This window comes from Myotis brandtii, unplaced genomic scaffold (assembly GCF_000412655.1).
Source record: "Myotis brandtii unplaced genomic scaffold, ASM41265v1 scaffold312, whole genome shotgun sequence".
Taxonomy (NCBI): domain Eukaryota; kingdom Metazoa; phylum Chordata; class Mammalia; order Chiroptera; family Vespertilionidae; genus Myotis; species Myotis brandtii.
The window spans coordinates 5,051,942-5,074,930 of NW_005361955.1; the positions used below are offsets into that span (position 1 = coordinate 5,051,942).

General features: G+C 45.2%; 1 protein-coding gene across 2 annotated transcripts in view; it reads right to left on the reverse strand.

The window, feature by feature from the left end:
- Positions 1–2,926: 2,926 nt before the first annotated feature.
- CPNE9 (copine family member IX) overlaps positions 2,927–22,989 on the reverse strand; it is a 21,598-nt gene continuing 1,535 nt past the window's right edge. Inside the window, exons 5-21 of one of the 2 annotated variants that reach the window (XM_005870103.2) lie at positions 22,782–22,818; positions 22,569–22,571; positions 22,193–22,269; positions 17,394–17,457; positions 17,175–17,278; positions 16,832–16,936; positions 15,394–15,435; positions 14,996–15,071; positions 14,831–14,884; positions 14,363–14,424; positions 13,559–13,605; positions 12,494–12,675; positions 12,090–12,217; positions 6,239–6,341; positions 5,538–5,595; positions 5,082–5,155; positions 2,927–3,334 (exon numbers count right to left, since the gene is read on the reverse strand). In XM_005870103.2, coding sequence (XP_005870165.1) covers positions 3,149–3,334; positions 5,082–5,155; positions 5,538–5,595; positions 6,239–6,341; positions 12,090–12,217; positions 12,494–12,675; positions 13,559–13,605; positions 14,363–14,424; positions 14,831–14,884; positions 14,996–15,071; positions 15,394–15,435; positions 16,832–16,936; positions 17,175–17,278; positions 17,394–17,457; positions 22,193–22,269; positions 22,569–22,571; positions 22,782–22,818 — 1,402 coding nt within the window. In that variant the 3' untranslated portion in view covers positions 2,927–3,148. Of the gene's footprint in view, positions 3,335–5,081; positions 5,156–5,537; positions 5,596–6,238; positions 6,342–12,089; positions 12,218–12,493; positions 12,676–13,558; positions 13,606–14,362; positions 14,425–14,830; positions 14,885–14,995; positions 15,072–15,393; positions 15,436–16,831; positions 16,937–17,174; positions 17,279–17,393; positions 17,458–22,192; positions 22,270–22,568; positions 22,572–22,781; positions 22,819–22,989 lie in introns of those variants that run through there. The other variant, XM_014542775.1, reaches the window with a different exon arrangement.

The window sequence follows — 22,989 nt, forward strand, 5'->3', positions numbered from 1 at the left end:
GGGCGGGCTTTAGAGGGGCGGGGTCACATGTAAAATACCTCCTGGCTAGGAGAATAGGGACTGAACCGGGGCAAAGAGTGAGGCTAAACCGGAGTGGGGCCTCAGGAAACTAAGGGCGGGGCTTTGGATGGGTGTGGAAGGTGGAGCTGGGATTGGAAGAAAGGATGGACCTGGGGAAAACGAAGCGAGGCTTCAAGGAAGGGGCGGGACTTGGGAAAGGGAAAGGGGCGGAACTAGACGGAAAAGGCGGTACCGGGTTAGGGGCGTGGCTGAAGGAAAGGGAAGGAGCTTGGGAAAGGGAATGGAGCAAGACTGGAGGCAAGGTGTGGATCCGAAAGAAGGGACCGGATTTGGGGAGTTGCAGAGGGCTGTGGGAGCGCGAAAGGGCTTGTCTACGGTAAAATGGGATTCGGATACCTGGAACCCTGTAGGTTGGCGGAGATATGTATCAGGGCTACGGTTTGCCGGGTGGGAGATGATCTCAGAACTGGGCTCTGACATCGTTCAGATGCACCTGGGTTGCTGGCTCTGTCCAGGTCAGGGCACGTGCAGGAATCAACCAATGAATGCATAGGTGTGTGGGACAACAGGTCAATGTTTCTCTCATCAATAAATTTTATTTTTTTTATATTTATTTTAGAGAGGGAGAGATAGAAACATCAATGATGAAAGAGAATCATTGATTGGCTGCCTCCTGCATGCCCCCCACCCGGGATGGAGCCCCCAACCCAGGCATGTGCCCTTGACCGGAATTGAACCCAGGACCCTTCAGTCTGCAGGCCGACACTCTAGCCACTGAGCCAAACCGGCCAGGGACTCTCACTCCCATTTATAATAATAAAAGCATAATATGCTAATTAGACCAGACAGCCCAACGACCTTCCAGACGACCTTCCAGAGGAATTAGTTCACACAAACACTCCATCCATGCTTTTGTTCCGGCCTTCCGGTCCAGTTTAAGAACCCATTGTGGCCCTCGAGTCAAAAAGTTTGCCCACCCCTGAACTAGGGCAAGTTGTTAAATTCTTCCTACCTCAAATTTCTTGTAAAACGCAGCTCCAAAGCTTTATTGATAGTTCTTGGGGGCTTTGGAGAACTTTGGTGCTAGGGAGAGTCCATTTGTTAAACATGCTTATCACTAAGCCTCCAGTTTTGCCATCAAAGAGGAGTATGAAAGAGTCTTTCAGGGTTTTGGGGCAAAGCCCAAAGGATCTGGAAACTTCTATTTTATGTTATTGCAAACCTTGCATTCGACCCACTATAATGTATGTTTTTGTATACAGTGTTTTCCAAAAAAACAAACAAACCATCTTTAATAAAATCGACACTCAAGGAAGATGTTTGCTGGTTAAGATCTTGGGATCTGGAGTCAAACTGAAGAGTTCTCTTCAATAAGCGACTTAGTCACTCTGAACCTCAGTTTCCTCATTTGTTAAATGGAGAGAAAATATAGTCCTACCTCACAGGATTGTTGTGAGGATTAAATAGATGATGCTTATAAGTCACCTAGTATAGTGTATGATATGTAATGAATACTCAAAATATTAGCTGTTTTTATTATCCTCATTCAGAAAACTCAGACTAAATGGATGAAAACAGAGTTAATATAGTCATTTTAATATATTTTATTGATTTTTTACAGAGAGGAAGGGAGAGGGATAGAGAGAAACACCGATGAGCGAGAAACATCAATCAGCTGCCTCCTGCACACCCCCCACTGGGGATGTGCCCGCAGCCAAGGCACATGCCCTTGGCCGGAATCGAACCCAGGACCCCTCAGTCCGAAGGCCGACGCTCTATCCACTGAGCCAAACCAGTCAGGGCAATATAGTCATTTTAAAGCTGACCCCTTTTGTCCTAGTCAGTCACTCAGTGATTAGAGCAACGGTCGGAGTACTGAAGGGTCCTGGGTTCGAGTCTGATCAAGAGCAGGTACCTAGGTTGCAGGCTCAATCCCTGGCCCTGGTTTGGAGTGTGTGTGGGAGGCAACCAGTCAGTGTATCTCTTTCACATCGATGTTTTTCTCTGTCTCTCCCCCTCCCTTCCACTCTCTCTAAAAATTAATGGAAAAAATATCCTTGGGTGAGGATTAACAAAACAAACAAACAAACAAAAAATTCTGATCTCTTTTGAATTCAGGAACCCCTTTAAGAGTCTGATGAGCCCTGGCCGGTTTTGCTCAGTGGATAGAGTGTCAGCCTGCGAACTGAAGGGTCCCAGGTTTGATTCAGGCCAAGGACACATGCCTCAGTTGTGGGCTCCATCCCCAATAGGGGCCGTGCAGGAGGCAGCCAATCAGTGATCCTCTCTCATCACTGATGTTTCTCTCTCTCTCTCCCTCTCCCTTCCTCTCTTAAAAATCAATAAAGACATTATGCTAAGTGAAATAAGCCAGTCAATGAAAGAAAAATACCACATGATCTCACTCGTTTATGGATAATAAAGACCATTATAAACTGATGAACAAAAATAGATACAGAGGCAGAGCAGCATCGAACAGACTGTCAAACTACAGCAGGAAGGCCGGGGAGGGTTGTAGGGGAGGCGGGTAAGAGATCAACCAAAGGACTTGTATGCATGCATATAAGCATAACCAGTGGACACAAGACAAAGAGGAGACATATGTACTACTCTTTGTAATATTTTAAGCAATAAAACAAAATTTTAAAAAATCAATAAAGAAATATATATTTTTTAAAATAGTCTGACGAACACTATGGCCTGTCTCCTCTGTCAGCAAAAACATACACACAGTTTTACTTATCACTTCTGAAAGTGTTTCAAGAATGTCTGACGAAATGATTGGATGATTGTGTATTAGGATGCGAATAAACCCTAGCTGAAGCAATCTTTGTTCCCTCCTTTTGGTTCGGTGCCAAGGCCCTGGGTCCCCTAGTCTCCCTCCCCAAGACCCATGAGACAGAGGTAGAGTAATTATTATTATCAGCTTTATTATTGGCATGAAGGCAGGGAGGTGGTGACAGTGCAAGGCCCTTCTGTGGGTGAGGGAGTGGAGGACTTGACCAGCCAGCACTGATCCTCCAAGCTGGCCTTCCAATGGGTTCCAGGGCTCCAGGTGCCTCTGGCTTTCAGCAGAAGCAGTGGGTGGGCAGATGGGCAGATTGCAGGCATTGGATAAGTAGGCTCCTTAGGGCTGCTCTGGGGCTGGGGTCGGACTGGGGTTGGGAGGGGGTGGGGGGCGAGGCTGGATGTCCCTGGTGCGCATATAGGACAGCAGCTGCTCCGGGATCTCCGCCAGCACATCCTTGGCTAGTCGGGCCATGCTCAGCACATGGTTCCCTGATCGGTCGACATAGTCTCGGAATGGGACGAACTAGGACAGGCACAGACAATCAGGTGTGAGTGGTGGCCAGGAGAGGGGAGTGGGGAAGAGGGGCAGTAGAAAGGCTTCCTCTTTGATCCTAACATCTCTTTCCAAATATCCCTCTAACCTGGGAGATATTGCTTTCTTTCCACCCATTTTTTTTTCACCTTCTATTCATCCTCAACTCACTCCAGTTTGACTTCACACAATCTACCGAAACTGCTTTTGGTACTGTTGTCAATAGCCCCATGTTCCCAAATCAGTCCAATGGGTAGTAATTGTCAGTCCTCATTTTACTTCTCTCTCCATTACATTTGATCATGATCTTCCTGGACACATCCCACTCTTGACACACCACATTGCTGGATTTTCTCCTGCCTTTCTGGATAAGCTTCCCTCTCCCCCCATTCCTCTGAGTTCTAGCTAATCTCTAAACCTGGTTCCTTCTCTCTCAAGTCTCTTCCTAGGTGATTTTATACACTCCCGTCACTTTAAAAACTGTTCCCTGATGACTCCCAAATTTATATATTCATCCCTAGCCTCTTCTTAAATGTTCAGAACCACGTATTTAGTTGCTCGTATCATATCTCTATTCAGTTGTCTTAGATACCTCGAATCCAATGTGTTCACAACTGAATTCTAATCCTTTCTGCCAAATCTGCTCCTCCTTCAGCTTTCCCTTCCCAGTTAATGGGACTATTACCCAGTTGCTCAAGCTAGAAAACTGAGAATCATCCTGAAGCTCCACTCACTCACCATCACCATTTTATCAAATAGTCAGCTGTTCTAAACGTTTTCTTAAATAATCGTTTGAACCTGCTTCTATCTTCACTGCTTCTACAGTGGGGCCTTGACTTACGAGTGGCCCGACTAACGAGTTTTTTGAGATACCAGCTGTCTCTCGGCCGATTTTTTGCATTGAGTTGACAGAGTAATTTGAGTTAATGAGCTCCTTAACGAGCTCCTTAAGGAGCTCGGTCTCGGAACGAATTAAACTCGTAAGTCAGGGCCCCACTGTATTCCCATCCAGAGCCCTATTGCCTTCCCTCTACTACTTAAAGGCTTCTTCACTAATGAGTCTACAGCCCTTCTCTCTCGCCCTGCTACAGTCCACTCTCCATGAAGCAGAGGTCCTCTTAAAATGGAAGTCTGACCATCTCACTTCCCTATATGAAATCATTCAAGAGCTTTCCTATTTTTAAAGAACAAAACCCCAAATCCTCACCATGATCGGCATAGCCTTGGCTTCCCCTTTCTCTTACTCACTGTGATCCTGTTACCCTGGTTTCTTGCCTTTTCCATGATTGGACCAATTCTTCTGAGCCTCAGGGCCTTCTTTCATGCTGTTCCTCTGCCTGTAATGCTTATAGGTTTCAGCTCAAATGTAATTTCCTCAAAGAAGCCTTCCCTGACTACCCTACCTAAGACAGGTCCTTGTTACAGACTCTCACAGTGGCATTTGCTGTTCCTCTGGAGCACTTATCACAACCTAATGAGATATTCAGCTGTGTGATTATTATTGGTTGCCTCCATTAGAAGGCAGAGGCCTTGGGGATCTACACTATGGATCCATAATGGCTATAGCAACCTGCCTGTTTCTCACCAAGATTTTGTTCAGTGAAAGCAGGAGGGCTAAAAGAGTGAGGGGTGAAAGGTGGGTGATTAAGAAGGCAGAAGAAAGAATGGCTGCCAACTTAGTCTCTCCTTCCCATCATGCCTTTCAGCTCCATGACTTCCTCTCCCTGGTCAGGTCTACCTGAACGATGTCTCGCTCAGCATAGCGGCCCCTAGAGGATACACGTACATCATCACCATCCAACTCTTCCATTGCTGTAAAAAAGACACCCCTCAGCTGATTGACCTCTCCCACACCAACCAACCCATGCGGCCCCTTCCCTCTTAGCTCCCTTTCAGAGTCATCATGAGAATGCCTCATGATTGTCAAAGTCCTGCAATTATTAGGCATTGCTATGGCATTATTATTATGTCTTTCCACACATTCCATCCTCCCAGAAATCCCAAAAGGGAAGTATTCAGATCAACAGCCTTGGTTATGATGAAGAAACAGGTTCAGAAAAGGTCTGTGACTTGGCCAAGGTCCAACACAGACATCCATCGTATTTTTTGGGGAGGGGCAGGCCTGGGTGCCCAGTTTCTCCTTTATTTTCCCCAATTATTGGTCCCACTCAGGGACAACCCCCATCCTACTCACCCTCAAACATGGCTGGTCCCACACCAACAATAATGATAGACATGGGCAGTGAGGAGGCCTGTGAGGGAAAGAGGATGAATGTCTGGGGTGAGTAGCCATAATAAGGGAAGTGACTGTTGAAAGCAATTTTTTGTGCATGTGTTATATTTCTGCACATCTTGCAAGTAGAGGCACTGATTTCCTTTGTTCCAGACTATTTTTGCAAGGGTGTCTGCATGTCAAAGATATAGTGTCTTTCTTTAGAGCCAAGGGCACCTTTGTTTAGTGCCCAGTATAATAAAATGTCTCACACTGGAACAAAGTGGAGAAACTGGGCACCCAGGCCTGTCTTCCAAACATTACTGCCCATTATAAAACATAAGTGTTTCCTAAGCTCAGGGTTTCTGTTCTATAATGCAGCTGACTGGATGCAGGTGTCATCTGGCCCTCTTAACATCATCTTGTGGGAATTGGGGCTTAGAGAATAAGAGAAAATGCTGATACTTGAGCTACTGCTATTGCTGGGAATAACAGAGTTCTTTGTCCCTGTTCCACAAGTCTTGTGTCTTTTGCTAGCATTCATGAAACTGGCAGGCTAAATTGTTAGCTTTAAACCTCTTGACAAGTATTACTTAATTTAATAAATATTAAGTTAAAATCTCAATCCCTTCACAGTTATTAACAGTGACCCCTCCCTGCCAAGTCCTCCTCCTCAGACTCACACTGACAATGGCCTCCTTGGTCTGTGTCATGTCAGAGATGACTCCATCGGTGATGATGAGCAGGACATAGTACTGGGAACCATCAGAGATTTTGGCTGCAGCCCTGGGTGAGAGGCCAAGAACAGAATCCAGCTGAAAGCCCAGAGAGACCAATGAGAACACCCCACTCCTAGAGCTTCCACAGGCAGCGTGTAAGTGCCAGGCAAGGATTGGGGCTTCTGAAGCTCATGCTCCTTCCCCAGACCTGAGTGCCTGCCACTGTCTGCCCGTAACATTTATGGAGCACGTAATATGGTAGGTTCTGTGTTAGGCACTGAAGGTACACCACGAGAAAAAACAAGTCTATCCCAGCCCTCTCAATGGGAGGCAGATATTGATTCAAGAATCACTGAAATGGGTATAAAATTACACTTATTATGAGTGCTGTGTTAGAAAAGGACACTGCTGTGAGGGTGTATCGTAGGGATTCCTGGCATAGTCTGAATCAGCAAAGGCCATGGTAGAGCCAGGTCTCCTGACATCCATTCTCAAGCCCTGTGTGTGCTGGAAAGGATGGAACTACACTATCCATTAAAGTATTCCTAGCCACATATGGCTATTGAAATGTAAGTGAATTAAGTTAAATAGAATTAAACATTTCGTTCCTTATTCACCCTATGTTTCAAGTGTTCAGTGTCCATATGTGACCATATTGGACATCACAGTTACAGAACATTTCTATCATCACAGAAAGTTCTATTGGACTGTGCTGGTATTTAAGCCTAATATCTAAAAATCAGAGGAAAGCATGGTGGAGAACTCAAATAGCTATGGCTCAGTTTGCCCAGTGCCTAGGGTGGGATTGGGTTATAATCTTCCTTAGCAGCCCCTGTTCCCTTTCTGAATTCTGGCCACAGCCTCTTCATAGGCCGGACTGGTACCATTTCCTGTCACTGATTTTACAAATATCATTGCACACTGGCTGTGTGTCAGGCACCAAGCTCAGTGCTAAGCATGCAGCAGAGAATAGGATATTGTCCTGGGGAGGTGAATGCTTATACCATTATGATACATTGAGGTTAGGGCTTTGAGGACGTAACATCTAACCTAAGACAAAAATGAGTACAAGTTAGCCAGATGAAGATGTTGCCGAGGTAGAAGAGAGGAGTGGGAGGAGGGAGGGGAGGTAAAAGGAAAAGTGTTCCGAGAGAGGTTTGCATGTGCAAACCAAGATATATGTTCTAGTGGCATACGTAGGACTACAGGAGCGAGATGAGGCTGGTACCGTGGGTGAAGGCCCACACATGAAGGGATTTGTGAGCCAGGGGCAATGGGAGGTACGTCTCTGTAGACACCTGGCATTACCAAGGCCATTTAGACCTCTGAGATGGGTGACTGGCTGGGGAGGCCAGTCTGTGCCCCACTTGGCTACTGGATGGTAAAAAATGCAGAGTCATCTATGATCATTAAAATCATAGCTGCAGCCTGGTCATCATGGTTCAGTGGTTGAGTGTCGACCTATGAACCAGGAGGTCACAGTTCGATTCCTGGTCAGGGCATATGTGAGGGTTGCAGGCTCGATCCCCAGTAGGGGGGGCGTGTAGGAGGCAGCCAGTCAATGATTCTTTCTCCATCACTGATGTTTCTATCTCTCTTTCCCTCTCCCTTCAATAAAAATATATTTTAAAAAACACCCTTAGCTGCACACTTGTAATTTAATCCTTATAATCATTCTATAAGGTAGGCACATTTTTATTCCTATTTTTTAAATGAGAGAATTGAAGTTCAGAGACATTAAGTAGCATCCTCAAGGGATGGTGAGGCCATGGTCCAACTCCATGCTTGACCAACTGAGCCTAACGCCTGAGCTCTTGATGCCCTCTCTCCATTCCCAGGCTGTTCTTCCTCTTGATGCCTCTCCATTCCCAGGCTGTTCTTCGGATACTCCTCCATTCCACATACATGGCACATTCTGATCCTAGTATACTGTTCACTCTTTCCTGAGCTTGCCCCTTCACACCTCTGTGCTTTTCACATGTGGTCCTTCTGTCAGACCTACTCTACTCCATTCTCTGATAAAGTTCAACTTGCCCTCTAGACCCAGAGTGGCAGCCCCCTTCATGAGAAGGCTGCCTTGGATTTCTCAGACTAGGTTATACCCTCCCCTAGAATTCAAATAGCTATGGCTCAGTTTGTGCTGAGTAGTTCTGTCAGAACTACTCTACTCCATTCTCTGATAAAGTTCAACTTACCCTCTAGACCCAGAGTGGCAGCCCCCTTCATGAGAAGGCTGCCTTGGATTTCTCAGACTAGGTTATACCCTCCCCTCCTCTCCCTCTGCCTTCTAGGATATCGCCCACTGAAATGGGCTGTTCTCACACCCATTTGGGTACCAACTTGTGTGCCTAGGGGGACCCAAGGCAACAGAATACATGTCCCATCCATTGTACTGTATGATCATGTGGATAAAGCTAGATGACTCTATGTACACTTAAAATACCTTTTTTTCTAAATTAAAGCAAACATGGACACAGTGTGAGAAGAATGTAAAATGTGTGTGAATTTTTAAGATAAAACATGGGGACTTCAAAGACATGTTCAGTCTGGCTGCTTTCAGCTGTGCCCCCAGATTCCCCTGGGGGAAGCAGTCACTTGCCTTTGCTGACAGGCGACTTGCTGGAAAAGTCTGGGAAGCTCTAGCCTACAGAAGGTAATGATTTATTTATATTTCTGTCTCTTGCACCACGGTGGGAACTCCCAAGGGCAGAGATTAAATCTGATTCATCTGTGAGTCTCCAGTGCCTCAGCAGAGAACTGAGCTCACAGCTGATGCCCTCTGAATAGTAATAACTATAATAATAGTAACAGTAATAGCTAACATCTATAGTACTTATGATGTGGCAGGCACTGTTCTAAGTGCTTGACAGATGTTAACTTAGTCTTCACAACCCTGTGATATGGATATTATTATCACCATTGTACAACTGAGGAAACAGACACAGGGAAGTTAAGAGCCTTGCCCAGAGTCAAACAGCTATAAGAGGTAGAGTGTGTGTATGACCTAGTCTGACTCCACATTCATGTTACATTGCTCCTTTTCTTAATGTTTATCTATTTATTTGTTCATTCTCACCCGAGCATATTTTTCCATTGATTTTTAAAGAGAGTGGAAGGGAGGGGGAGAGACAGAGAGAGAGCAAAATTGATGTGAGAGAGACACATCAATTGGTTGCCTCTGCCCTCAGCCTGACCAGGGCCAGGGATCAAGCCCACAACCGAGGTAGGTGTCCTTGACCAGAATCAAACCTGGGACCCTTCAGTCTGTGGGCCGACTCTCTATCCACTGAGCCAAACCGGTTAGGGCTTCTTAATGTTTATTAAATGAATGAATGAATGAATGAATGAGTGAACTTTTCCAAGATAATATTTAAGGAATCTGTTTAATAACAACTAAAGAATATGCTCAGGCTCTACTATTAAGTGAAAAAATCAGTAGTGAAATATTATATGTAATTTGACTGCAATTATGGATGCATAAGGAAAAGACTGTCAAAATACATACATATATATGTTGGGCAGTATTCTGGGTGATTTCTTATTTCTCCATTCTTGAAATTTTCTATAGCAATGTTATGTATTATATTACTTTTATAATTAAAGAAACTATCATCCTTATTATGAATTAAAAAATAATTTTTTACTAGGGAAAAAGGAAGTCTATGGACATATAAATCTCCCTGAAATCCTTCCACTTTTATTAATTTTGTTTCTTTTTTTTATAATATATATTTTATTGATTTCAGAGAGGACGGGAGAGAGAGATAGAAACATCAATGATGAGAGAGAATCATTGATTGGTTGCCTCCTGAACACCTCCCACTGGGGGTCAAGCCTGCAACCCAGGCATGGGCCCCTGACCGGAATTGAACCCAGGACCCCTTAGTTCCCAGGCCAACACTCTATCCATCGAGCCAAACCAGCCAGGACTAGTTTTGTTTCTTTATTTCATATTTTTACTTTCAAGCTTTCTGAGGTACTTAGTTTTAGTTGGTCTCTTCTATTCAGCATTTAGTATGACTTATTTTTAAATTTAATCAGAGAGTATTTTTCCTTTAGTAGGTGAGCTTATCCAACTTGTGTTTATTGATACATGTTTAGTTTTAGTTCTGTCATTTTTTAATTTGCATTTACAAAATAATTTGATATGTGATCTGGACTTTATTTTGTTTATTTTTAGTCTGAAAATTTGGAGTTACTGCCTGGCCTGTGTGGCTCTGTGGTTGAGCATCGACCCATGCACCAAGAGGTTGCTGGTTTGATTCCCTGTCGGCATACGCCCAGGTTGCAGGCTAGATCCCCAGTAGGGGCATGCAGGAAGCAGCCGATCAATGTTTCTCTATCATTGATGTTTCTATCTTTCTCCCTCTCCCTCTCCCTTCTTCTCTCTCTAAAAAATCAATAAAAACATATTTAAAGTCTGTTTAAAAAATTGGGGTTACTCATATTTTTATTTGTTTTTTAAATCCTTACCTGAGGATATGTTTTTATTGATTTTAGAGAGAGAGACATGGATGTGAGAGAGAAACATCAATTGGTTGCTTCCCATATGTGCCCGAACCAGGCAGGGAAATGAATGAACCTGCAACCCAGGTATGTATCAGGAATCAAACCCACGACCTTTCGGTCCATGGGTGGATACTCTAAGCACTGAGCCAAACCAGCCAGGGCATACTCTTATATTTTTTATTAATTTATTTTTTAAAATATATTTTTATTGATTTCAAAGAGGAAGGGAGAGGGAGAGAGAGATAGAAACATCAATGATGAGAGAGAACCATCGATCAGCTGCCTCCTGCATGCCCCGCCACAGGGGAACAAGCCTGCAACATGTGCCCCTGACTGGAATCGAACCCAGGACCCTTCAGTCCGCAGGCCAACACTCCATCCACTAAGCCAAACCAGCTAGGGCACTCTTATGTTTTTTAATCTGTTTTTTATTGAGCACTTACTATGGTCAGACACTGTACTAATAATTATTTTTTCTTTTTTTTTTTACCATCATTAAAATTTTTTAAATTTATGATTATGCATTCATTGATTGCTTCTTGTATGTACCCTGACCGGGAATTGAACCTGCAACCTTGGAGTATTGGCATGACGCTCTAACCAACTGAGCTACCCAGCCAGGGCTTTGTGCTAATAATTCTTTTTTTAAAAAAATATATTTTGTTGATTTTTTACAGAGAGGAAGGGAGAGGAATAGAGAGTTAGAAACATCGATGAGAGAGAAACATCAATCAGCTGCCTCCTGCACACCCCCCACTGGGGATGTGTCCGCAACCAAGGTACATGCCCTTGCCTGGAATCGAACCTGGGACCCTTCAGTCTGCAGGCCGACGCTCTATCCACCGAGCCAAACCGGTCAGGGCTGTGCTAATAATTCTTACATTGCTATCTAACTGCAACCTCCCAATAACTCTATAAAGAAGGGGCTATTGTTATCCATTATTACACCCATAATGGAGGCTTAGAGAGGCTAAATTGTATAAGTCACATAGTGAGTGGTGGAAACAGGATCACTTCCAGATCTGATGCCAAAGCTTGTAACTTAACTGTTGTGCTATAGGCCTTTCTCTCCCCCAAACTTGATGTTTCAGTTGTTCCCAGGGAGTGGGGCTGGGGTAGTTTGCTGATACCCTCTCTGACCCAGAATAAGGCATATATAACCTCTTTATACCAAGGGCTGGCTAACACAAACTTTCACCCTCTCCCCAAAGCCCAAGTTCACTAAGAATGGTTCTAACTATCCTTGGGAAGTCAGTCCCCTGTCTGGGTCCCCTTGTTCTCCTCAAACTCCATCAAGTTATCTTACCTGGCCACCTGGTTGATGACAGGAGCAAAATAGGTGGGCCCGTAGAGCTGCACTGTGCGCAGGCTCTGGAAGTAGCTCTCCAGCACACCCTCAATGCCCGCACAGTTGGGGTCCTCATCATTGTTGTTCTGTCAGGAAAGATGCCCTGCTGGGCTGGGCCCGTGCAGGGTACACCCAGTAGTGCTCTGATCCAAGCTCACTCCTTCGTTTTATCATCACTCTCTTTTCATGCCCCGCCCACCAAACTCCAGCCCTGCTCCCCCTCCCTGCTCTTCTCCCCTATCATAGCTTCCTGCTCCTCTGCAGGTCCATGACCCTTAGAAGAAATGTAAATAGAAGAAATTTGTCAACTTGGGTGGGCCAGATGCCAGGGCATGAAGTGTAGGCTCTGGCCCATACCATACCAGGGGGAACTGATGGGAGATCCGTCCCTCTGGGGGCAGCTTGGCCCCAAAGCCGTAGGCTGGGAAGAGCTTGTCACTGTCATAGTCCTGGATGATTTCTCCCACTGCCTTGAGAGCCATGGCATAGGCGCTGAGCTGGTAGGGACTCATGTAGTGCAGGGAGGTTGGCTGCAGGGGATTTCCTGTAGGGACACAGGAGCCCCAGCCTTATAGTCACCTTGCTCATGCATTTCTTCATCTGCCTACCCTGGTATGCATCCATACATCTATCCATTCATCCACCCTTTACCCATGTACTCCCTTATTATTTTACCCAATCATCCATATATTCATTTGTCCATCTGTCCACCCACCAACCCTTACATTTATCCATAAATTTATCTACCTATCCACACATTCACCCACCCACTAGCATAAATCCATCTGTCTACCTATATCCATCTGCCTTTTCATTCTCTTATCCAACCATCCATCCATCCACTTGTCCACCTGCCATTTCTTTCTTTTCCATCCATCCATACAGCCATATTCATCTGTCCACCCATCCATTCATCCCTATCCATTCCATTTATTCACTTGCCTATCCTCATATGGATCCATCCACCTGTCCACTCATTCATTCCCCATCTACTTACCCATTGTTGCCCCTAATTTAAACATCTGTCCATTTACCCACCCACATACTCATCCAGGCATCCTATTGTTCTTACGAACACATCTACCCTCTCTGTTCATCTGTCTACCCAACCAGTCATCACTCACCACCCATTCCTCTATCCATCTGTCCTTATACCCCTATTCTCTCCCATTCATTCATTTACTCATCCACCTCTTGAACTATCTGTCCTTTCAACTTTCCTGATCCATTCACACACTTATTTTCCTATACCCTCTGCTCACCCTTACGCCCAATAATCTCTCCCCAACATTCCTGCCCAGTACCAGCCTCACTGGGCTTTGCCTCAAGCCTCGGCTTACTGGGTACATGAACTCTTATCCCTAGCTTGGAATCCAGACCAATCCTAAGGGCTTCCTACACATCCCATTCCCCAAACCATGCCTCACCATTAGAAGCTGTGAAGTCAATGGCTACTGTGAAGTTCAGCTGAGTCCTGTCAGGGAAATAGATGGATTGAGAAGTGAGGGACCAATACTTATTATACCAGAATTTCTCAAACACTAGTGTGCATATGAACCACCTGGGGATCATATTAAAATATATATTCTAATCTGGATTATCTAATTGGAACCTGAGATTCTATATTTTTAACAAACTTCCAAGTGATGCAGATGCTGCTGGTCCATGGAGCACACTTTGGGTAGCAGAATTAAATGCCTACTGTATGACAAGTGTATTACATGTAATTTAACTTAATCCTTACTATAGCCTGAAAGTAGTAATTAACATCTCCATATTACATAGGAGAAAAGCAAGGATCAGAGAAGCAAAGCACCTTTCTCAGGTCTGCCTGCCTCCACTGAACCAAGCAGAATGTCCCTATAGTCTGCTTGGGCTTTCCCTCTCTCTTGACCTCTCCCCTCTTGCCTAGACATAACTTTGTATAGGTCCCAGTCAGATTACTGGGGCCACCTTTGAAGGCCACTGGTCTGGAATCTTAGGACTGGCTCTAAGCCAGCACCAGGTGCTGCTCATCCATGGCCTCATTTAAGCCATGACTTCAAGGGAGTCTGAGAGCCAGGGATGAAGCCTCGAGAACACTATGCGTTTTACAGAGTGCTTTATAGTTTGCCAAGTGTTTTAAAGTTTGTTTTCATGATCTCATTGGACCCTGACAATTCATAAATAAAAAAACTGAGGCTCAGAACTGGGAGGAACTCGTTTAGCCCAAAGCTTAGCCTGTAACTCACCCTCCTTTGATGTAATCGACAAAAGTGAATTCAGAGTCCACAGAGAAAGAGAGCAGTGTCACCTGTGGGATAGAAAAGGCAGCCCTGCTACTTTGGAAAGGGCAGTTGGAGTGGCAGAAGGGAAAGAGACCCATGATGCCACCCCTGCCACACCCTGACCCACCTTCTCCAATTTCGGAAAGGGCAAAAAGAGGAAGCTGTCGGAAACATATTTGGATTTCCAAAGGTATATTAAATTGGGAAATACAATTTAGATTTTTAAAAAATATATTCTACAAAAAGAGTAAAGATCAAAAAATTTCCACAGTTGAGAAAAAAAGAGGAAAAACTTAATGGTGCCACTTTGTGCCCAACATTACTAATCCAAGTAATGTGTACCTACAGCCTTTTGGTACCCCCAACATGCTATGTCAATGGAGATAGACACAGAAGGATCCAGGGAAGGTCAGAGCTCCAGGGAGCACTCACAGTTCCCGAGTTGACATATTTCTTCTTCTTACATTTCTTCCGAGGGTTAAGTACCTAAGTGAGGAAGATAACAGTGATGGTGGGAAACCGAGGGAGGGAACTACAGACTGATCACACTGGGATGAGGGATGACCTGGGCAACCTGGGCAGGGCTGGAGCTCTCACCTCATATACTGTAAACTGGTTCTGGGCCTTGCTCAGCTCCCGGTAGCTGGTGGTGAACTCACCAATGAAGTCATGGCTGCAATGAGGCCAGGGGTGGGTGAGTAGCAGCTGCTGCTGGCTTGGAACCAGGCCTAAAAACAGACTTTTATTCTCACTATCCTCTTACTCTACTTGAGCTGTAGGGCATTGGTGTTAGGGCCAGAAGAATGGCCAAGCTAAGGGGAAGAGAAGGGAAGAGACCGTGTACTAGAGAGACAACTGAGGGGATCAGTTGTACCCAAGGTCTTGGTATCTATCATCACCCTTCCTGGTTCCCAAAGCCACTTTGGGGGTTCTAGTGAATGTACTACACATTGTAGGGAACTGTTTGGGTTAAGTACAGGAGAAGGCAGTTCTACCTTCCATCCCGGTCCCAGTCATACACATCGATCTTCACTGTTCTGAAATGCAAAAGATAAAGATAGGCTGGGTGTGTATGACAAATCTTAGAGACACCCCCACCTTTACCTTACACAAATTATCTTCCCATCTACCCATCAGTCCTTCCATCACCGTTCCTCCCATTTGTCCATCTATTCTATCTATTCATTCATCAATCCATGCACAATACCCAACTATCTACTGCCACTACCAGTACTACTATTACTACTGCTGCTATTTGTACCACTATTGCTATTCTTTACCACGTCCTACTATATTCCAAGCATTGTTCCCAGAACTTTCACAGATTGTCTCATTTATCAACCACCTTATAAAGTAAGTACTATTATTCTTACTTTTTGGATAAGGAAGCTGAAGTACAAAAACAAAACAAAATAGTAACTTGACTAAGGATCATAACTGAGCTGAGATTAAACTCAGACATCCTGGTTCCAAAGACCTTGTTCTTAACTGCTATGCCTAAGTCACCCCCATATGTCCATCTATCTATGTGGCAGTCCATTCAACCATCTATCTATCCATCTAGTCACCCATTTACCCATACATTCGCCAATCCAATTACATATTAATTCCTATCTTTGTCCATCCATCTAACTATACATGCAGCCATTCACTGACTCATTGATGCATGCAAGCATCCATCTGCCTGACCATTCATCTCTCCAACCAAACATCTGACCATCTGATATCTGTTCATCTGATATTCCATTCATCTATAACCATTTCTGTGCCCATCCATCTTTCCACCCACCTATCTTCATACTGCCCATTTATTAGTTTATATGGTCACCCTGTCCATCTGTTTTATATTCATCCATCAACTAATCTATCCATCCATCTACTATCCATTCATCTGTCCACCCATCAATATACCTATCACTCCATTTATTTATCCTCCTGCTTTTCCAATCATCCCTCTGCCTCTGTAGTCCACCAATGAGAGATCCACCCCACCAATCTCTCATATAGCCATCCATCTATTTATCCATTTACTCATCTATACATAATCTGTCCATCCACTAATCCAGCCATCAGTCCACTTATCCATCCATATATCTCCCCCTCTACCCATCCATCAATCCTCTTATAACACCCATCCATATACCCACCCATCAATTCACCAGTCTACACACATCCATCTGACAATCCACCCATGTATCTTCTCACTCATTTGTTCATTTGCCCATCCATCCATCCATCCATCCATCCATCCATCCATCCATCCACTTATCCATCCATGTGGCTATCCATTTGCTTCTCCATCCAATCATCTCCATGCCCAAAACTGTCTCACTGAGCAGGATCCTCTAACACTATTATGACTCTCTGACATCATTCTGGGGCCCCACTCTCATGCCCTTGTCCTCTTACTCCCTAGCTTATGCTGAAGCAGACCTGTCATAGTCTCCATTGCACAGTGCCCGCACAGGGATGCTGAAGGGCTGCCACACAGGGTTCAGTGTGTTTTTCACAACCTCTGTCTTGTGGCAGATGGTGAACCTGGAGAGGAGCAAGAGATTAAAGCTTGCCTTTGGGTAGGACTGAGCCCAGAGAGAAGGCCTGATACTCTTAGAGATTTCGGGGATTCTCCCACTTGTTAAGCACATGTTGTGTGCTGCCTTGAATGAATTCTGGACTCAGGTCCTGGTGGAGTCTATGATGCCCAACCTAAGAACCCTAATGGGCCCATGGTCACAGCGGGAGAGGCTGGGTGCCACTGGAGAGAGTAGTGACTCACGTGCCATCCTCGTTGCTCCTGTAGAACACAAGGAAGGGGTCTGATTTCCCAAAGAAGTCCTTCTTGTCCAGCTTGTTTGCACACAGCTGCATGGTAGCAATGTCCTAGGGATGAAGTTGGGCTGTTGACCTCGAATGTCCCATAGTCTCAGACAGTCCACTAAAGGGAGTTTGGGGAGAGAAGCAAGCCTTCTGGGTCTAGCATGTGGCCCTTACTAACCCGGCAATTGCTAAGCTCTTCTGCGGTCAGCAATATGGTCCCACACTTCTTTCCTGGTACACCCCTGGAAGCAGAAAAAGCCTCTTTGTGAGGGGGGAGAGTAGGCAACAAGGATTGGGGTGGCCAATCTGGGATTGCAGGGCTGGGCCAAGGGTGGGCCAAGGGATTCATTTTGCTATTTACTGACAGTCCCCTGAGTGTGTCCCTTTCTGTCCTGAGTGGCTCCTAGTGGGGAAGGGCTTAACTTTGACTGGGGAGGGGTCTATAGTCTTGTTTGGGGCTAATATAACCTAGGTGGGCATCTCATAATGGTATAATGAGAAAGACATAGGATTTAAAAGTCCTGGAATTTCTATCCAAACCTGGGGTAAAGGGCCTATTTGTCAGATCAAAGATGCTGTGCTTTCCAAAGACTGTGAAGAGTGAAATATAAAAGACAAGTGAAGCCTGGCCAGCGTGGCTCAGTAGTTGAGCCGTGACCCATGAAGCAAGAGGTCACTGGTTCGATTCCCAGTCAGGGCACATGCCCGGTTGCCAGGCTCCAATCCCAGTAGAGGGCGTGCAGGAAGCAGCAGATCAATGGTGTTTCTCTCTCATCGATATTTTCTATCTCTCTATCCCTCTCCTTTCCCCTCTCTCTAAAATAAATAAAAACATATTAAACAAAAAAAAAAAAGACAAGGGACACCCTGGCTGGTGTTTCTAAGTGGTTAGAGCTTCAGACTGTGCACCGCCGAAGGGTCGTAGGTTCATTTCCCAGGCAAGGGCATTTGTACCTCGGTTGTAGGTTAGATCCCCAGCACCGGTAGGTCAGGTACTGAAGGAGGCAACCAATTGATATGTCTTTCTCACATTGATGTTTCTGTCTCTCTCTCTCCCTCTCCCTCCCTTTCACTCTCTTTAGAAATCAATGGATTAACAACAACAAAAAAAGACAAGGGAAGCCTTAACCTTTCCTAACCCATGTGCATGAAGGTTGCATACCAGGACATCTATCTCCAACTTGCCTTGGGTCTCCAAACAGTCAGGAACCTTGTTTACATGGACCTATGAACCCTGATCCTCAAAAGGATCCCAAGTATGGGAGAGGAAAGCTAGGTCAGAAGTGTTCCGAATTCAAGTCCTGGCACCAACTTGCTATGTGATTTTTCCCATTTTTAAAATGAGAATTTTGAACCATTTATTTGGCTTCTTCGATCTTTGACCTTTTGTACTTTAAAAAGACAAGTGTGATGAGTACAGGGATTCTTCACCTGCACATCCAGGACAAAGTCACTGATCCTACTGCCTTCTCACTGCTTTTCACCTTCTTTTTTTAAAAAATATATTTTATTGATTTTTTACAGAGAGGAAGGGAGAGAGATAGAGAGTTAGAAACATCGATGAGAGAGAAACATCGATCAGCTGCATCCTGCACATCCCCCACTGGGGTTGTGCCCGCAACCCAGGTACATGCCCTTGACCGGAATCAAACCTGGGACCCTTTAGTCCGCAGGCTGACGCTCTATCCACTGAGCCAAACCGGTTTCGGCTGCTTTTCACCTTCTTGATGTTCTCTCTCACCTCCTCACCCAATATAATTTCCAGTCAGTGATTATAATAGTCACTACCTTGCATCCTACCCTTTTCCCTTGTCCTTCTCTCACTTTAATATACTTATTTGTTAAAACCACTGCCCTAGTTAAACCCAATTCTCTGCCCAACCCATACTGCACCGATACAACTGATATGACCAGAGGAAAACATATAATCATGCTAACTGATCTCATCTTAAAACTTATTTATTTATTTATTTATTTATTTATTTATTTGAGAGAGAGAAACATTGACTTGTTCTTCCACTTATTTATGCATGCATTGGTTGATTCTTGTATGTGCCCTGACTGGGATCAAACCCACAACCTTGGCATATTGGGATGATGCTGTAATCAACTGAGCTATCCCAGTCAGGGCTCTAATTGGTCTTATTTTATTATATATATATTTAAAATATGTTTTTATTGATTTCAGAGAGGAAGGGAGAAGGATAGAGATAGAAACATCAATGATGCGAGAGAATCTTCGATCAGCTGCCTCCTGCACACCCCCTACTGGGTAGCAAGCCCACAACTCGGGCATGTGCCCTGACCAGGAATTGAACGGAGATCTCCTGGTTCATAGGTCAATGCTCAATCACTGAACAACACTGGCCAGCTAGTCTCATTATAAATGCATGACCACAAACCTCAAGAGGGTCCGTCTATAGTCATACTGTAGGTCCCAAGATCCTTTACTCTTCAGTTCTGCTAGGTGGCAGTTTGACTCCTTCTTTACTCTCCTCAAACCCAAAAAGCCTCCTCCCCCATCCTCACTCTCAGCCAATGACCTTGTTTCCTATTTCACTGACAAGACTGAAGCAACCAGAAGAGAATGTCCACAGACCCACCACATCTCCTCTGCCTCGGTATCTTCACCCACACAACTGTCTTCCTACCAACGCTATAAATGACTATGCATGTGTCTACTTACCCCTCCACTGTGTGCTACATTCCCATCTTCTTGCCTACCTACACAAGGACATCACTCCAGCAGTTCCCCCCTCATTTTGTTATTTCAGTTTCCACTGGGTCTTTCCCTTTAACATACAAATGTGGTATAATTTTTCTCATGTTAAAAAATTAAAAAACTATTCTCTTTTTACAAAATTGATTTTTAGAGAGAGAAGAAGGGAGAGGGATAGAGAGATAGAAACATCGATGAGAAGAAAACATCGATCAGCTGCTTCCTGCACACCGCAAGCAGGGCATGTGCCCTGACCAGGAATCGAACCAGTGATCTCTTGGTTCATGGGTCGATGCTCATCACAGAGCCACACCGGCCAGGCACAAAACTATTCTTGACCTCACTTTCCTCTAGCCACCCCTCCTTTTCTCTTCTATTCTTTGCAGCAAAGCCCATTGAAAGATTCCTTTACTCCCTTCTCTTCATTCTTTTCTAAATTTCTCCAACTCTCTCTCCTTCAAAACTATGCTTGTCAGAGTCACCAGTGACCTCTATCTTGCCAAGTCCATTGGCAAATTCCTAATTCTTACCTTACTTAACATGCAGAAGTTTTTGACATGGTAGTCACTTTCCTCCTTGATCCAAGTCTTGCACTTTGCTTCCAGGACAACACCACCTAATGCTTCTTCTTAGTCTCCTTTTCTAGTTCCATCTCATGGAGTCTCAGTCTTTGACCCTCTCTCTCTCCACTTATCTAGTCTTATGGCCTTAAAGAGCATCTAAGACTCATGTATCTTTTTAAAAAAAATTTATTATTGTTTTCAGAGAGGAAGGGAGAGGGAGAAACATCAATGATAATCATTGATTGGCTGCCTACTGCACACCCCCTACTGGGGATCAAGCCTGCAACCCGGCAACCCAGGCATGTGCCCTTGACTGGAATCGAACCTGGAACCTTTCAGTCGAAAAGCCAATGCTCTATCCATTGAGCAAAACCAGCTAGGGCAAGACTCATGTATCGTATTGTCTACTTGACATCTCCATTCGAATGTCTAATAAAAATTATGAAATTCAACAAGTCAGACTGAACTTCTGATAGAATTCCCCACCAACTTACTTCTCCCTGAATTTTTTTTTTTTTAACCATCTCAGTTTATGACAACTCCGTCCATCCTGTTGTTCAAGTCAAAGGCTTTGGTGTCATCCTTGACTCCTCTTTTCCTATGACATTCATATTCAATCTGTCAAGAAACTTGGCTCCACCTTCACAGTATATCCAGAATCTGACCACTTCTCCCCTCCTTCACTGCTACCTCCCTGGACTACTATAATAGCCTTCCAGTTGACTCCTTGCTTCTACCTTTGTTGTACCAAGATCTATTCTAAACCCAGCAGCCAGCATCATACTTTGAAAGCATTGTCATATTATGTCACTTCTCTGCTTAGAACTCTCCAGTGACTTCCAACTCAGAGCAAAAGCTAAACTCCTTACAATGGCTATAAGGTCCTCACTGTTAACTCTCCAACATCACTTCCTCCTTTCCCCTTGCTCCCCTGGCTCCAGCCACACTGGCTTCTTGCTGCTCTTTGAACATATCAGGCTTTTGCACTGGCAGTTTCCTCTGCCTGGAATATTCCTCCTCCAGACATCTGCATGGCTCACTCCCCTCCTTCCTTCAGGTCATTGCTCCAAAGTTACCTCTCCAAGAGGCCCACTTAACCATTTTGTTTCAATCCCCCTAATTCTGCTCTACTTAGCTTTTTACCATGGCACTTACTGTCTAATATGTTATGTAATTTACTTATTATGTCTATTTTGTAGGTCTCACCCCCCACTCCTTAGAATAAGCTCCCCAAGGGCAGGAACCTTTGTTCTGTTCACATTACAGCCTAAGCCCCTTAAACAGTGGCTGACAGAGTATATGCCCAGTAATATTTGTGAAATGGATATATCCCTGGTATCTAGCACAGGGAATGGCATATGAAACATGCTAATAAATATTTAGTACATAATGGAAATTCCAGAGGACTTGACTTAGTGAGTGGAAACCTCATGGAAGAGAAGAGCTTGGAAGTGGACCTTATAGGTTGAAAGACTTAGAAAACCAGTGAGGAGAGAGAGAAGACATGCCAGGCCTGAGATAGACTTTAACACAATCCTAGAGATTAGAGCTTCCCCCTCGAGGGTGATGGGAACCATTGAAGGCTCCTGACCAGGGGGAATCCCAGCTTCTACTACTACCAGGTCAGCAGGATCTTTGGGAGGAGAATTTGGAGGCACCCACCCTTCCCCCCTCACTCCTTCCAGTTCAGCTTACGTGAGGGGTCGCTCTACGCGGCTACCCTGGCCTCCAATCACCTCTCCCAGGGCCAGGAACGCTTGTCCCAGGAAATCCTGCACAGGGACACGGAGTCAGATAGGCCTGGAGGGGCTGGGGGTGCAGAGTCCCAGCCCAGCCCTGGAGAAGAGGCCACACCAACCCAGCCACAACGACCAGGGTGTTTCAAGGAGGCGGGACATAGCAAGAACCACCGCCCAGCCGGTGCTTTAAAAGAGCAGGGGGCGGGCGGGGGGGGGGGGGTTCCCTAAGCAAGCTCCCCTTCTTGGTCCTGTCATTTAAAGCTGCTCTCCATGTTGCCATCCCACCCCTCACCTCCACCCTCCCCACTCCGTCCAGCCGGGTTCAGCCTCACCTTCTACAGGACCCAGCAGCGGCCAGAAGAAAGACGAGCATTGAGTAGGAGGCACAGGTGGGAAGCCGAGGCAGGAACCGGAGAAGGGCCGGGAAGGGTGGGTTCGGACCAGAGAAGGTAGAGTCGGGGTTAAGAGGTAGGAGGGTTCCAAAGAGGGTCGTTTCACCCTGAGCGACGCACGTGTGCCCAGACCGCGAGGGGACGCTCGCTCACCGGTTTGGAGATGTTGGTTTTGGAGTCGACGTTGTACCTGGAAAGAGAGTAGGAGCAGCGTCGGGCGGGGCCCGTAGGGGAGAGCCTGGAAAGGGGGTCGAGTTTCAAGTGCTGGTTAAAACTGCGGCCAGAATTAAATCCGGATCTCCTTTGGGGTAGGAGTCAGAGTCGCAGAGGGTCAGACCTGTGCGAGGCCAAATCAGGGCCT